Raw genomic sequence first — 15,610 nt, forward strand, 5'->3', positions numbered from 1 at the left:
GTCTTTATTGGTCTTTCTTTCTCCCTTACCTATTCGCGAACATTTTGTGAGTTTGAACAAGTTCTGCCCACCTTATTTTGCTTACATGCAAGACGGTACATGTATAAGTTGGAATGGTGTCACTTTGACCCGTGCCACTTCTTTCTCACCATTTAGAAATTATTTGCACGCAGCATTGTTTGTTTTTTCCTTTGTTTTTAAGCATTGCTTGAAATCCTTGTGTTTGCTCTGTGAATAGGCTTGGTTGATACTTTATGAAGTGAATGTTTTAACAGAGCAGATTTTATTTATTTATAAGATTTGTTATTACTGCAGGCAATCCAGGGCAAGGCACAAAACAATACTATAATATCAACCCATTTGTACTATCAGGAGAACTGCCTATAGAACTGCCTAATACCTGAAGGGTAGTGCACAAAATGCTGTGTCATTTAGAATGGTTTGGCTATGTGCCTTCTTCCTGGTGCAGTGAAGGCCCCTGAAAGCAATACATAAAGGCTATCCTGGTCACACAGAGATGGAATGTCTCCACCTGTTTCTTTCTGAGCTGGTTGCTCCAGTAGTTCTGCAACATTTCTGAGGCATGAAGATGAACTGTGAATGAATCTAGTGATCTGCATTGTCTCCAGGAATTAGAAGAGAGCAGAGCACAAAGGAGAAGGGTTGTGTGTCTTGTTGCCTGTCTCTGAGTTTCTGGTTTAGTGCTCTGGCTTGTTTCCAGGTAAGGGCAGGCCTCCCGTATACAAAAGCCTGAGGCAGGAGTCTCCCAGCTCTTTCTAAAGAAACCTATAATGGATTATGAATGCCAATCATTTGCTTTTAATATTTTTGGGAATATCTCTTTTCAGTTAATTGTCTCATGTCCATTTACACTTTACCTATTCACCTGGGTCTTTTTTGATATCAGAAAAATATGCCTACTTCGTAAATAAGTTGGGGGAGGTGGCTCCTTTTGAGTTATAGGTGTCCTAGATCTGTGACTGGCAGTAGAGAATGGGTTAAAAGGTAAAGGACCCCTGACAGTTAAGTCCAGTCGTGAACGTCTCTGGGGTTGTGACGCTTACTTTACTAGCTGAGGGAGCTGATGTTTGTCCGCAGACAGTTTTTCTGGGTCATATGGCCAGCTGCTTCTGGCAAAACCAGAGCAGTGCACAGAAATGCCATTTACCTTCCCGCCGGAGCGGTACCTATTTATCTACTTGCACTTTGATGTGCTTTGGAACTGCTAGGTTGGCAGGAGCTGGGACCGAACAACGGGAGCTCACCTCATTGTGGGGATTCGAACCGCCGACCTTCTGATCGGCAAGCCCTAGGCTCAGCGGTTTAGACCACAGTGCCACCCACGTACATTGGTTAATTTCTCCTGTTGATTCATCAAAATAGTGAAATTAGTTTTGATGTGCTTCCATAAGCAGTGGAGGGTAGTTCCACTGTCAGTTAACTTGTAACAGGGCAGTATATGCAAGAACAGCTATGTTTCTAATTATGAGACTTCAACTTATACATTTTAGAATTCTCTGGCTTCCCACTTCTAGGAAGTTAAATCATTGGATCCTAGTTTCATATCCTGGTTAGTAAACAAATTAAGCCAGTTTTCTGACTTATATCTAATGGAAAACCTTGGATTTAAAAGTCCACCATAGAAGTGTTGAAGCCAGCATGTAAGGTGATGGGAGAAGTACGTGAGTATGATACTTCTTCTTGGCTAAGATTGTTACTTTCAAAAGAGCCTTTTACCTACAACTCTGCTTCAACATATTTTATAATTTTTTTAAGGATTTCTATGCTGTCCAAATAAATCCAGGGCATTGTGCATCATATGCCAGTTATAATACAGTATGACAGAAATACCAATAACATAAAATAAGCAATAAGATCACAAATAATTGTTGAGGCATTATTTACATTTTCAAAATGCCTGGATTAATAAAAATGCCTTAAACTGGCATGTAACAGTATGCACAGTAGCTGCCAGACATGCCTCTTTAGGGAGGGCAATTCTCTAAGATACCTATCCTTAGACTCCTCTCCCTGCATCCTACCTCTGAACAGATTTCAGCCAAGATGTGATATGGGCTGATGCTGGTTTTTATTTTTACTTAACTATTTGTATGTAGTATATTTCCACCTTGATTTTCTTGGTAAAAGAGAAATAGTACATAAAATTGAAAATAAAATGGCTGGTATATTTGGGGAGGATGGTTGGAAGGGCAGGTGCTGTTACTTTTTGAATGCATGTGAAGGTTGGGATGGGGATTCTTACATGCTTTAGCAAGATAGATTCAAAAGTTAAATTCATCTAGGACAGAAGGGTGTGAGTTTGTGTATTTGGCATTGCTAAGTCTAGAGTTTATTTGTCTGCAGGCTAGGGGAAGTTAAGGGGTTTCCATACCTTCAGTGCCACAGCACTTGTGGCCTGTTACACCCAGAAGCATTTGTCTGACTGTAAAGCTTATCAGTGCTGATACAGCATCGAGAATATGCTTGTTGGTAATACTTGCTAGACGAAATCTCCAGGCTCTGCATGCCTTCATCTGCACTAAAGGTTGTGCCCTTCTGGAACTCATTCCCGGTCCTGCTTCCTTCTGGAAGAAGAGTAGGTTCAAGAGCCAAAAGAACAATAAATGCTGCTGGACTCAGTACTGGAGAATTGTGTTTGCTTCTCTTCCTGTCCACATGATAGCAGAGGCAGATTTTACAGTGGCAGGGCTATGTGTTCTCATGGATCAGCCAGATGTGTTCTCGCTAGTTGCCAGTTTTTCAGTTTTCCCAGCTCTTTCTATGAAAGCGCGAATATGTATCTGTCATGAACATTTGTAACACACAGGATTTCTCCCAATTGTATTCGCCTTGTCCCAGCCATTCATTTCTGCCTCTCCAAGGATCAGTAAACAGTAATAATGCTTTTTACTGCCATAAGACTTCATGCCATTAAAAAGAAAAAGGCCCCACCCCAAATATCAAGACTGGACAGCAGAACCAAAGTGGATGGCTAAGGGCAAGCAGAGAGTTAAAAACTAAGGCAAAGTTTTACAACTGGGGGGGGGGGGAGATTCCTTTAAAGGAATTAAAATGCATTCCATGTTGAAGAAATTTATTTATTTATTACATTTCTACACCACTTTATATTTTTAAGAAAAATCTCAAAGCCGTTTACAGCATATTAAATCAATAAAACAAAAATAAAACAATCTGAAGAAAATCAAATATGGAGTATACAGTCAAAGCAACATAACAGAAAACTAAAATATTATCTTAAAGGTTTCAAAATAAAACATTACAAAGGATGTCAACTACAGAATACATATTTAACATAGTAGGGCTGGGTGAGTCTGGGCCCCACCTCCTAGACCAGGTGGAATGGGCCTTGCAGGGAGCAGCCTTCATGCTTCACGGTTAAGTTTTTAAGTTACTTTTAAAAATCTACCTAAAGGTCCTTTTTCTTTGCTTAAGCTGTTCAAAAGCAAGATACATGTATGCCTCCTGTAGAAGTAAAAGTCAGTGGTCCAAAATAGCTTACAGTATCTGAAAGATAGGTGGTTGGTAGCCAGTGTGCTCAGGAATAAGACCCACAATTAAGAAGCAAGGAGATATAAGGGAATCTGATTCAACCTGAAAATTCAGTTGAATTTCCCAGGTCCCACCCCTAATAGGGAAAAGTGGTCTGATAGATAGAAAAGCTAACCAGCCCCTCCCCCTCTTTTTTGGGAATAGGTCTCATTCATATTTGATATATCCATACAACAACAAGCATGGAAGAGTCAATTTGAAAAGTCAGTATCACTCTTAAGATCCCCACTAGTTGTGCAAAGGACTCACACTTTAGCTAAGCCCCTTTTAAGTGTGCACAGTTACTTGGATGTATCACTGAATCTTATGGGGCTTACTTAAGCACAAACATTCATAGGAAGGGCTCCTAATTTAAGATGCAGGAAAGATATAAGAATAGTTCTGTGGACAATCTGAAAGGAACTTCACCTAAAGCATTTGCAGAATGTTTAAGGCTGAGTATAACACTCTTAACTAGCAGAATGGAGTGAGTCTGAAACTTCTTGTCATAGAGTGACTAATAATGGTCTACAAAGGAAATTAAATACATACACATGCCACGACACAAGCTGCTTAAAGTGACATTTGTGCCGCCTGTAAAATAGAACCAATAAATTTCAGCTGACCTTACCTCTAAATCCAGACGATAGTGGCTACTGTGGTTAAGGCATCTCCTTAGTGTGCACTCATGGTTGCCAATAATCTATCATTGGATAGTAATTCTGAGTTGGTTTTTTAATGGTTGCTATCTGGTGGTTGTGCAGGGCCATACAAAGTATGGTGAGATGAAGCCCCTTTCAGTGGCTGCACTGTTATCAGGCTATAGCAGAGATTCACCCTCTGATTAAATTAGCCACACATTGTATCTTCCAACAGCCATATATCCCAGCACTAAATGTAATGAATTCTGACATGGACACTTAAACAGAAGGGAATGGGCTACAATTTTTCCTTTCATATAATCACTGCAGAATTGCTTGCTTTTCACAACCTTAAAGGGGTTTTTGTTTAAGGAAAAAAGAATTAGAAATGCTACACTTTCATAAACAGTTCTACCAAGTTCTTGGAAGTATTGCTGCTACAACATTTCCTTGGGCTATGGACTTAAATTTTGCCAATAAAAAATGTTTCGCACATGCACATTTTTCTAATGGCAGTGCTTTTCTCCTGTTACAGGTTAAGCTGTTGAGATAAGAAAGCGGTGGACATTCATGATTGGATGGATTCTTTCCCACTGTGCAGTCATGCCCCTCTCTTGATGTGCCTGCCAATGCCAGCACTTCCTTCATCAACTCTCTCATCACACTTGACCGACAACATCACAGAATATGATCAAGGAGTCTGAACCAGCTGTTTTCATGGACACAATCTCCATAGTGACTATGGGATGGGGAGGGAAAAGAAAAGAAAGTGGGGGAATTAAAGAGGGAGGGATAAAATATATATATAGATTATATATATAAAGATCTATTTTTAGTCTTGATAGACTTGTTTTAAATGAAAGGTGCGCTATCCCTTTTTATGCATTAAATTGAATTTTTAGGACCCGTATATGTTCCAAGTTGCTTATGAACAAGTATAAGTAAAATTCAAACAAGGCCTTTGCAAATGGAACTCAACTTGTTTCAAAAGGAGTTATGAGCTTGCTTAATCAAACTTGTCTCTTTACTCCCAACTTCCACAACAGATAACCCAGGTTTTAAAGAATATGAATTTCCCCCCTGTATGTTGGTGAAATTGTCCGTAGGGGTGGGAGGTGGGAATGAATGGTTGCAGGGAATGGGATGTTTGTATTTGTGTATGTGTGAAAAGGGGATTTTTTTTTCTTTTTAAGAAACGCTATTTATTTTTATTAAGAAAGGAAGCACCAGAAGACTCCTATGTCATGTGACTTGTGAAATAAGAGTGGCTTCTATTAGCTTCATATACAGATATTCTGACCTTATTATACGTTACTCTGTACCAAAAGGTGGGGGATTTGCGCCATTCTTGGCATTGACAAATACTCCCAAATCATTCCAAGGAGCTGCTGCCTTTTTGGGGGGTAGTCTGGAGGAGGATGTTGGCTTGCCTGCTAGAAAGGGGCATTCAACAGGAAGTCTGAATGTTGACATAATCAGTGTGTGTTAAGCTGACCAGGAAAATCCAATTAACCCTTCTCTTCTCTGTCTTTTGTTTCCCAAAGGAAGGAAGGGAGAATGTCTATTTAGCAGCCTACACCACATGGTTAATTTTAGTTTGTTTGTACATTGTGTAATTTTTAAACATTTGAGTTTTTTAAAAAACAAAACTTTTTCTCTTGTTAAGGCCTTAAGAAGGGGTTAGTGCATCTTTCAGTGGTCACTCTGCCATGGGAATAAAATAGCTGTTTCACAAACAGTTTTATATAAAAAACTAAAACAAAACAAAAAAACCCCACAAAAAAACCTAATAAACTTCATTTTAACCTTGTTTCTTCTGTGGAATGTAATGTATTTTGCTCTTCCTATCAGTTGCAATTTTTTCTGTGATTGCTGTTTGGGTCATTTGCACACCAACTTAGCTCTCTTAGATTTAAGATAAGTATGTCTCCATAGCCACCTTGAATGGTCCAGAGAAACTATTCACACTCATATACAGCAAGCTTTCTGAGGGTGTTTTATCTAGCAGAAGCCGCTACCAACATTGTTCCTGTATTTTTACAACATTCACAGCCCTGGAATTACTCATTTCATCAGTCTTTGGATAGTCCATTGGGGTTGATATTAAAGGTACATGAGCTCACAAATGCCATCTGATTCCTCTGAGACATGCTGTTTAGCTTAGAGGACATCCTGTTGCTGACCACTGGGATATTTGCAATTGTTATAGGTGCTCAAGTGAGCTCTGCACTTAGATTCCACAATGAAAACTTATCAATTCGGAGTCTACAAGAAAAATCTTCCTCTGTATCCTGATTATCACCACTACTGCATCTGCTCCCTTTGCTTCTTCTCACCAATTCCAGCACCTATTTACTACCATATTATTGGTCCTTGTTCTAGTTACGGCAGTGATGGCCAAACTTGGCCCTCCAGCTGTTTTGGGACTACAACTCCCATCATCCCTAGCTGACAGGACCAGTGGTCAGGGATGATGAGAATTGTACTCCCAAAACAGCTGGAGGGCCAAGTTTGGCCATCACTGAGTTACAGCATCTGTGGCTCCATTTTCAGTGGTGACTTTTGCAAGTGGTATTCTACATACTGTTTAGACTCCCAACACTTACTCCTACCATGATGCCCCTTAATCTAAGAAAGTTCACTACCATTCATTGCTGCCTGGGTAATTTGCAGTTCCTGCTCTGGCACTACTGCTGTGAGGTAGGTAAAGCCAACCCATTCACTATTACATTTGTTTATCCAATATGAACTGTTAATGTGTTTACCATTCATACACTGGAATTCCCACAATGCTATTGCTGTTCTGCCAGCTGGGATTTTCTGATGCTGGGGAATGAAGATAGAATGTCTGAAATCATAGCGTAGTAATCCTGAGCCAAGTTCTCAACAGAAAACCTTTGTAAACGATACCAAGCGTAGTGCAGCATACAGTAGTATCTTTGGTTACATACGCTTCAGGTTACATACGCTTCAGGTTACACACTCCGCTAACCCAGAAATAGTACCTCGGGTTAAGAACTTTGCTTCAGGATGAGAGCAGAAATCGTGCTCCGGCGGGGTGGCAGCAGCGGGAGGCCCCGTTAGCTAAAGTGGTGCTTCAGGTTAAGAACAGTTTCAGGTTAAGAACGGACCTCCAGAACGCATTAAGTACTTAACCCGAGGTACCACTGTACTGCATATACATAGGCAGGCACACAGGGATTGTGGCAAGGAGGGCAGAGTACAGAGTGACACCACCCCACTGCTGCTTCCAGAGACCTCGAACAAATTAAGTACTTAACCTGAGGTAGCACTGTAGTTAAATCTGTCATGCCCAAGGTTCAACAAGCCCCTCCTCTTATAAATGATTCTGTATTCAGAAACCACCTCAGAGATGACTCCAATCTTACACTTAAGCAAGTCTTCAAGGATTCCTAGGATAAACCACACTATAATTCGCATCCTGAAACTGGAAAATATCCACAAGATATAGAAGAATGTGATTGGTGGTAAAGCATATGCACCATGAAAGGAACAGCTTCACTCAGCTCTTGACAAATGGCAGAAAACTCAATATGGCAGAAAAAGGTTACACTTCAGTTGTTCTTGTCCATCTGTCTTCTAATTGCCGGGTGTATTTGCGTTGCATTAGTACCTTCCATGAGATAAAGCTTCCTGCATCTTTGATCTGTTACACTTTGCAGGTAGGACTGACTACGATTCTTTTATCCTCCCAAGAGCAGGCTGCACATTTCTTCCTTTAGCATTCCAAATCCACTATGATTGTGCAATCTGAATTTACTGGTATGCCACTGAAACCCAACTGCAAAATACAGAGTCTGCAAACACCTGAAGTGTCCCTAGTCTCAAGTGCAAACCTCCACTCTTCTGCCTCTAGAGTTCTGTGGACCTCTGTGTGTAGCCTGTAAGACCATAATAGTCCTGCTAGATGAGACCAAAAGTATTCTGTTCTCAACGAGATGGGAGACGACTTTGGACAGGTGCTCTCGTTGCTTTGCTTCAGGGTTGAGCTTCTGAGCTTGTGCATCTGCCTGCCTGCTTCCCCATCACTCTCATTGCTGGGTACTCATCTTGTGGGAGTGCAAGCTAGGTGGTGCAGGGAAGCAATGGCAGGTGCAGGGCAGGCCCAGTACATTTTAGTACCTGATGAAGATCCCAAAATGGCCTGCCCCTCCAAGCCAGGAAAGATCTACATGGGGGGGGGGGATCAACATCAGGAACTGCTGCCCCAGTGGACCATGCCGCCTGAGGCGGTTTCCTCACCTTGCCTCATGGTTGAGCCAGCCCTGGGCAGATGCTTGGAAGGCTGCAAACAGACCACAAGAACGAATAACAATTTGGAAGGAGTGGGAAGAAAAGGCAGGGAGTGCTTGATGGGGGAGTGGGGAGGAGATGGGTGCATGTGTGTGTGTAAAATGGGGTGGGGTTCCTGTGTGTATGATAGAATAAAACAGAAAGAAGGGGGGAGAGGAAACGGGTGTCCCTGCCTACCACCTGACTTGAAAACGGTCTTTGTCTAACCTTATCCTCAAAGTTGTTGAAAAGCTTGTGTGGGACCTTGAACTTCTCCACAGAACAGTGGAATAAAAATTGAAAAAATGCATGCCGCTGCCTTTATTGCAGCAACGATACTCAGGAGGGTGAATAAGATGGTGGTAGAATAAAATGAGCAAACAGGTGTGACCTCATGGGACAGATTAGGTTTATACTCAGTTGTAAACTTGATTTGAGAAGTTATGAGAATGCTGAACAGGTGGGGAGTGTAGCAAAATGCTTGGCCAGAAATTTGATTGTGAAAGAGTCCCATCTGCTGCAGATAATTTGGTTACAAAATTAATTGAGGGTGTTCTTCAGAATTTTGGGAGACACAGGCTGCATTCCCATATATATTTACTAGGGGGTAATTTCCATTGAACTCACCAGAAATTTTTGCTGAGTAAACAATCCAGAATGTGAACATAAAAGAAAAACCCAGTATAATCTATTTGGGGCTTACCTTTTGAGGTAATCATGGTTTATGGATTGTTTTGTACAGAAGACTGATGCCAACCATACTCTTCTATAATGGGATTTCCTCCCAGGTAAATGGGATTAGGATTGCAACTTTAGCAAAGGGAGCAAAAGCCAGCTAGAATAATGATCCTCCTCCTCCTCCTCTCAACTTCCCAATGTTTCTCGTGGGCAAACAAGCCTAAAGGAGAGGAGAGCAGCCACAACTCCCTCCCCCCTTTCAGTTTCTGAAAGACCCTGTGGAGTCCTGGTGGGACTACAGGAGATCATAAACGACACCCTCCTCAAAATGCCTCCATGAGCAAATAACCTTGCAGAAGGGGACGTCTTAACTGGGCATGTCAGCCCTTTGCAGTGGGATCCTTGCCATGCTTACTTAGCACTAACTCCAGCTGAGTTGGGGTGGGGGTGGGGCGCTTACTTCCATGTAAATTAGGTTGAGATTGCAGCTTTAGCAAGAGGAGCAAACACAGGATTAGAGCAGTGATCCACCTGTTGGCTTTTTGCAGTATGGTAGCGCTGCAGAGAGCTTGCTGGGGAGACCATGCATTAAAAAGGGACTAAAAAATAACTTAAACAAGGTTTTAATAAGAAAAACAAAAACTCCTTTTACACTAAATACATTAACAAACCAGACCCAACCACCGAGCCATCCCCCAGGGTAATGGCAGAGCTAGATGCTGCTCCTTATATACTACCAGTGGCATAGCGTGGGGGGTGCAGGGGGGGCCGGCCGCACCGGGCGCAACATCTGGGGGGGGGACGTGCTCGCACTCGCAGCTCTCTGCCCCCTGCTAAAATCCACGGGTTAGGGGGTGCAAATTACTTGCCTTGCCCCGGGTGCTGACAACCCACGCTACGCCACTGTATACTACACCCAATTCCTGACACAGCTTAATCAATGCAACTCAGCAGCACCTGCTATGTTTCACAGCTGTAAAGCTGGATCTCGTTATTTTGCTCTGGCCCTTGCTCTGGCCCCTTAAAGATATACACATCGGGTGAAACAATGATGAACCTTAACATTTAAAGAAAGAATTCAACACCACCACCTCCCCATTGGCTGACAGCAACAGAACAGAAAGGCTGGCTTGCTGTAACCTGCTCCCAACTTTGCAAAAGTCTTTTGGAGCAAACACCTATCCACCACACAGAGAGACTCTGTGCAAGTAGATAAATAGGTACCGAACCAGCAGGAAGGTAAACGCCATTTCCGTGCACCGCTCTGGTTCGCCAGAAGCGACTTAGTCATGCTGGCCACATGACCCGGAAGCTGTATGCCGGCTCCCTCGGCCAATAAAGCGAGATGAGCGCCGCAACCCCAGAGTTGGTCACGACTGGACCTAATGGTCAGGGGTCCCTTTACCTTTACCTTTTTACACACAGAGAAGTTCTGTCCTCAACTTAGAAGGAAAAAGAGTGGCCAGTTCTGCCATCCAATTGTGTTTACTGAGGTGGGTTCAACCTAGAAGAGACAGCAAAGGTAGCCCAGACCGCCCCAAAATACAGCCATAGTGTCTAACTTTCATTCCAGGAACACTAGAGATTTAGTTAATGTTTCTTAATGAAAGTTCACATTCTGGGCCTCCTTGCAGGCACGAACCTGTTGCATCAATGGTAATCCTGCCTTGAATGGACTGGGAGGGGCAGCCTTGGCACAGACAGGAGGTTCCCACCCCATCTCATTGTTTTTGCTCCCAGCATTCTTCCTTGGTTTATCCACATCTTCAAATCTTTCTCCACAAGGTATTCCCCCACCCTTCTATCTTTAAATGTGTTCCTATTACTCCATGTTTCGAAAAATCTACATGGGAGATGGGAGAGAGGGGAATAAACCTGGTGAGAACACTATTCCCTGTAAATCGTGTCAAACCCGAGAGTAACACTAGAGGGCATGCACTGACTATTCGGTGTGTGTTTTGAAATTTTCTTGTTCCCACAAACTGTGCAAATGTTGCTTATGATTGCTTTGTTAAATATTTCGCTCTGATCAGTACTTCATACAGCTAGATTTATTATGTTTTTATATATGCTGTAAGCTGCCCAGAGGGGCATGGAAAACCCAGCCAGATGGGCAGGATATAAATAAAATAATAACAACAATTATTATTATTATTTTGCATATTTTGAGATTTCTTCTCTGACCACAGGAGCAGAATGCTTACTAGTCTGAAGCCAGTGATAAAGAGGCATTTTGGGAACCTGCCTCCTGTTTGGTTTTATTGCATTCTTCCTGTATCAAAATACAATAAAAAGAGAGAGAGAGAGCGCAATAATTAAAGATATACAAGACATCAGAAACTTCCTAGATTTAATTTGCATTTATTTATTTTTGGCAAATTCTGAAGTTTGTTGTTGTTTTATTATATTTCTATATAAATATAGATATAGTAACTTCTTCAGATTAATCAGTTTCACATCTCATGCATGTCTGCTCTGTGCTGCCTAAATGTTTCTTCATATCATCCAGCCTTCAAAAAGAGGAGAAAACTGAAGCCGGGTATTCTTCCACCAGCTCCAGTGGATATTATGTTACCTCCTGAAGTCAATACAGTGGTACCTCGGGTTTAGTACTTAATTCATTCTGGAGGTCCGTTCTTAACCTGAAACTGTTCTTAACCTGAAGCACCACTTTAGCTAATGGGGCCTCCTGCTGCTGCCACGCTGCCGGAGCACAATTTCTGTTCTCATCCTGAAGCAAAGTTCTTAACCTGAAGCACTATTTCTGGGTTAGCGGAGTCTGCAACCTGAAGTGTATGTAACCTGAAGCATATGTAACCTGAAGCATATGTAACCTGACATTTATGTAACCCCAGGTACCACTGTATTTGAAAGTCTGTCCTGTGAAAGGGACTAGAACAGGTCACAGTTTCTGGTCTAACCAATGTAACTGAATACTTTATTAACACATATATGGCTAGTACTGTATATATATTAAATCATTCAGTAGTGCTTGAATGTGCTATTCATCATGGACAATCTTCATTAGGCACCAACAGCAGTCATACGAACTGTACATTAATCTGTTTTGCATCACTGCTGGTCACTTTTATGGGGAGGCTAATGCTTCCTTTTCTACTATCTGAACTTTTGAAGCGCTTTGAAAACATGGAAACCTGGCTAGATCAGATATTATAGCTGGACAAGTGTAAATGAATGTATGGGCAAAGACAACTCTATAGTTGCTTTCTTTGTGCAGCTGAAATAAGGTAGGAACAGATTTTTGAACTGTCTAGATACGTCCACAGAAAGAAAGGGGGGTATTCATTCTGAACAATTGATCAATATGTTATTGGTGATCCCCAGGCAAGGGGAACTGTGACTGTCGTTCAGCACCCAGAACTGCAGAGGGAGAAACATGCTGGATGGAACTGTCTGAACATTTTAAAGCAGTTTATTGTTCATTTTTTAAAAAAGAAAAATGCATGTGGGCAATCTCTAAAGTTATTTATGGACACTTTCTAGTTAACATGCAAGGACAAGTATTGTTTACTGACCGCAAGAAGGCAGGCTTGTTGCCTGCAGGCGGGGCTATTCTCCGATGCAACTCCCACAAGATTTTCATTTGTTGCTGTGATAGATTAGTTGTTGCGAAACTTGAGCAGCGAGCTTTTTTTCTTGGAAGAGAGCACAACTATGTGGATAGGGAGGGACAGCAGCTAGAACAACACGTACAAGTTGAAAAATAATCAGAAAGGGGCTGACAGAGGAGAGAGGAAGGCGAAGGAAAGCAGAAGGGGATTTATCCAGAGAAGAACAAAATCATGGATCTCTTGCTGTCATTGCTGTCCCTCTTCACAGCTGTATGGAACAATCCCATGCTGTTGGGGATTTGTCTTGTTATTTTCATCTTGGCCTTTGATTACATGAAGCGTCGGAAACGCTGGAGCCGCTACCCTCCAGGGCCAGTCTCCCTGCCCTTCATTGGCACCATATTGCAGATTGACTTCCACAACCCTCATGTTTCTTTTACCCAGGTAAGTGCCTCCTGGGGGCTGGGAAACAGAAGCAAAGCAAGCCTCTACACACCCAAGCACTTTTCTTTATGGGAACTGCCCAGTGTTAATAAAGGGCATGTCTGGGCAGTATTACCCACCCCCTCAGGTTTCATTTGCTGTACCAAACCTGGAAAGTGGCAAAGCAAAGTTGCAGGCACTTTTTTTTAGAGTGCTGCAAGGCTACTTGGGCCTTGTGGAGATCATGCACCACCCTGGCCTCTGTCTGCAGTAGGGTTGGGCAGGAAGAGCAAAGGTCCATGGGGAAATGCAGGCAGTGCGGTGCGTGGACAGCAGGGGGGGAAAATAGCATTGTTTCCCATCTGCACCCCTTTCACACTACTATCTGGGACCACACCCTAGCAGTATGAGAAAGGAAGGTGACCACAAACATGCTTCAATTAGGCTTGGAAACACATTTTGCTTTCCATAACTGCTCTAGAGCCCATAAAATGTGGCACATCAAAGAACTCCTGAACTCGTAAGAACTCCTGATTGAGATTTTTTCTTTTTAGTAGAGGTGACCTCATTTGTGCACAATCAGCACACACATGACCGCTGATGCTTGCACCATTTTCTGGCACTGCACGGGAGCTGTGTGGGCTGGGTTTACTCATCCTAGCGGATCTAGCTTATGACTGAACCCTAAGTAAGTTCGGACTTACTTGTTTTATGGATTTCAGTGGGCTTTAAGCCCTGGTAACTTGGGTTTAATCTGGCCCTGCTACTGCAAGTACGCCTTCCATAACTAGGCATGCAGTAAGCTGGCAATTTACGTGAGGGTTATGTTCTTGAAATAAAGCCAAAAATCAGGGATCGTCAAAAGCCATTGGGTTCAGTGGTGGGTGGGATTGCTAAAGTCATTTTTCCTGGAACCCCACCCAATTTCCACCCCTTTAAAAAAAAAATTGCATGTGTAAGGCTGAATGCACACAAGTGAAATGTGTGCAAGTTGCAGGTTTACTGTATTCTGTGGAATTTGAGGGCTGAAAGAGGAGCAACAATAATTTCCATTAATGGTAATTTTTGTGATCCTGCATTTGCAGGGGATAATCTACCCAGAATGCATATTTCAAATCTCATTATTGCCTGGAGCCTTGGTGAACAAAACTAGAATCTTCAGTTAAGCTGCTTGAGGGCAGAAGAGAGCATTCAGTGGTTGCAACATTTCATTCTGGAGACTTATTAAGATTGCAAAATAATGCTTTTAAGATTTGAAAATGCAAATGCCTGCAAGGAAAGATTCTTATTGGTTTGTTAACTCTTTGGGGTCATCCCCATTTATCTTTTGCCAGTGGTTTTTTAAAAAAAGAAAAAGAAAAAAGGTGTTGGCACTCACCATGAAGTTGTTACTGTAAGTGCCACACTTTTAACACTTGGGGGGAAATGGTGCTATTACTGCGTTCCCTTGAGTACCCCCAGAAAAAAGCACTGACTTTTGCCACTCATTTTCTAGGCGCAGGTTGGTGCTTTCCTGGTGCATATCAAAATTTGTTTTTTTAGCCCCTCACTGTTCACTGGAAAACTCAATCATTGCCACTGAATTAGAGAAGAAAGAAAGAAAGAAAGAAGTTGGATCTGGACCTGGAAAGCCTGGACTTGTGCCTAGAAATGCTGAACAAAGGAAAGTGCGAATGAGTCATTTGTGGAAGTGAAATGAAAGGCTTTTTGGGGGTTTTTTGGTGTGTTTTTTTGTGGCACACATTGATTTGCATTCTAGTCACATACTCTCTCTCTTTTTAAATGCTTTATTATTCTAACATAATTATTACAAAGTCAAAACAAAACATTACAAATACACACATGTACACAAATTTTTCAATAATTAAATAAATAGAAGAAGAAGAAGAAAGGAAAAGGAAAAAAGACATAGAAAGAAGAAAAAAGAAAAGAAAGAGAAACAGAATAAGTGTGAGAAAAGAAAAGGAAAGTTAGGAAAAGAAAAGAAAAGAATGGGAAGAGTTTATTCTACATATATTTCTACAAATTTATATTCTACAAATTTATTCTACATATTCTACAAATTTATTCTACATATATTTCAATAAGTAAATAATAAACAAATGTCACTGGTTGACTTCCACCGCTTTCACTGCACTTCCTATAAGCATTTTAAATAAAATTATCTCTATTATTCCATATTTTTCTCCCATAGAGTCCCACATAAATGATCAAATCACTAAATTCTCTGGGTCTCTCACAAGGCTACTCTAGACACAGCCAAAACCTTGTATTTTATCCTTGTCTACATAACTAGTCATTTAAACATTTCCATTGTTTCTGAAATATACTTTTTGGTTTTTGTCTTATTAAATCAGTTAACTTTGCTAATTCCAAATATTTGCATAGTTTGTTCACCCATTCCTCTTTGGTTGGGATGTAGTTTCCTTTCCAATGACTGGCTACCAGCATTCT

General features: G+C 41.6%; 1 protein-coding gene across 21 annotated transcripts in view; it reads left to right on the forward strand.

The window, feature by feature from the left end:
* TCF20 (transcription factor 20) overlaps nucleotides 1-15,610 on the forward strand; it is a 185,340-nt gene that overhangs the window by 155,407 nt on the left and 14,323 nt on the right. For 20 of the 21 annotated variants that reach the window (XM_083400248.1, XM_083400252.1, XM_083400258.1 and 17 more), the window contains one exon: nucleotides 4,726-6,000. The exons of the other annotated variant lie outside the window; for it this stretch is intronic. In XM_083400248.1, the coding sequence (XP_083256374.1) occupies nucleotides 4,726-4,743 (18 nt within the window). In that variant the 3' untranslated portion in view covers nucleotides 4,744-6,000. Of the gene's footprint in view, nucleotides 1-4,725; nucleotides 6,001-15,610 lie in introns of those variants that run through there. 21 annotated transcript variants of the gene reach the window in all.

The sequence above is a fragment of the Podarcis tiliguerta genome (genome assembly GCF_965153285.1).
Source record: "Podarcis tiliguerta genome assembly, chromosome: 10".
NCBI classification, from domain to species: Eukaryota; Metazoa; Chordata; class Lepidosauria; order Squamata; family Lacertidae; genus Podarcis; species Podarcis tiliguerta.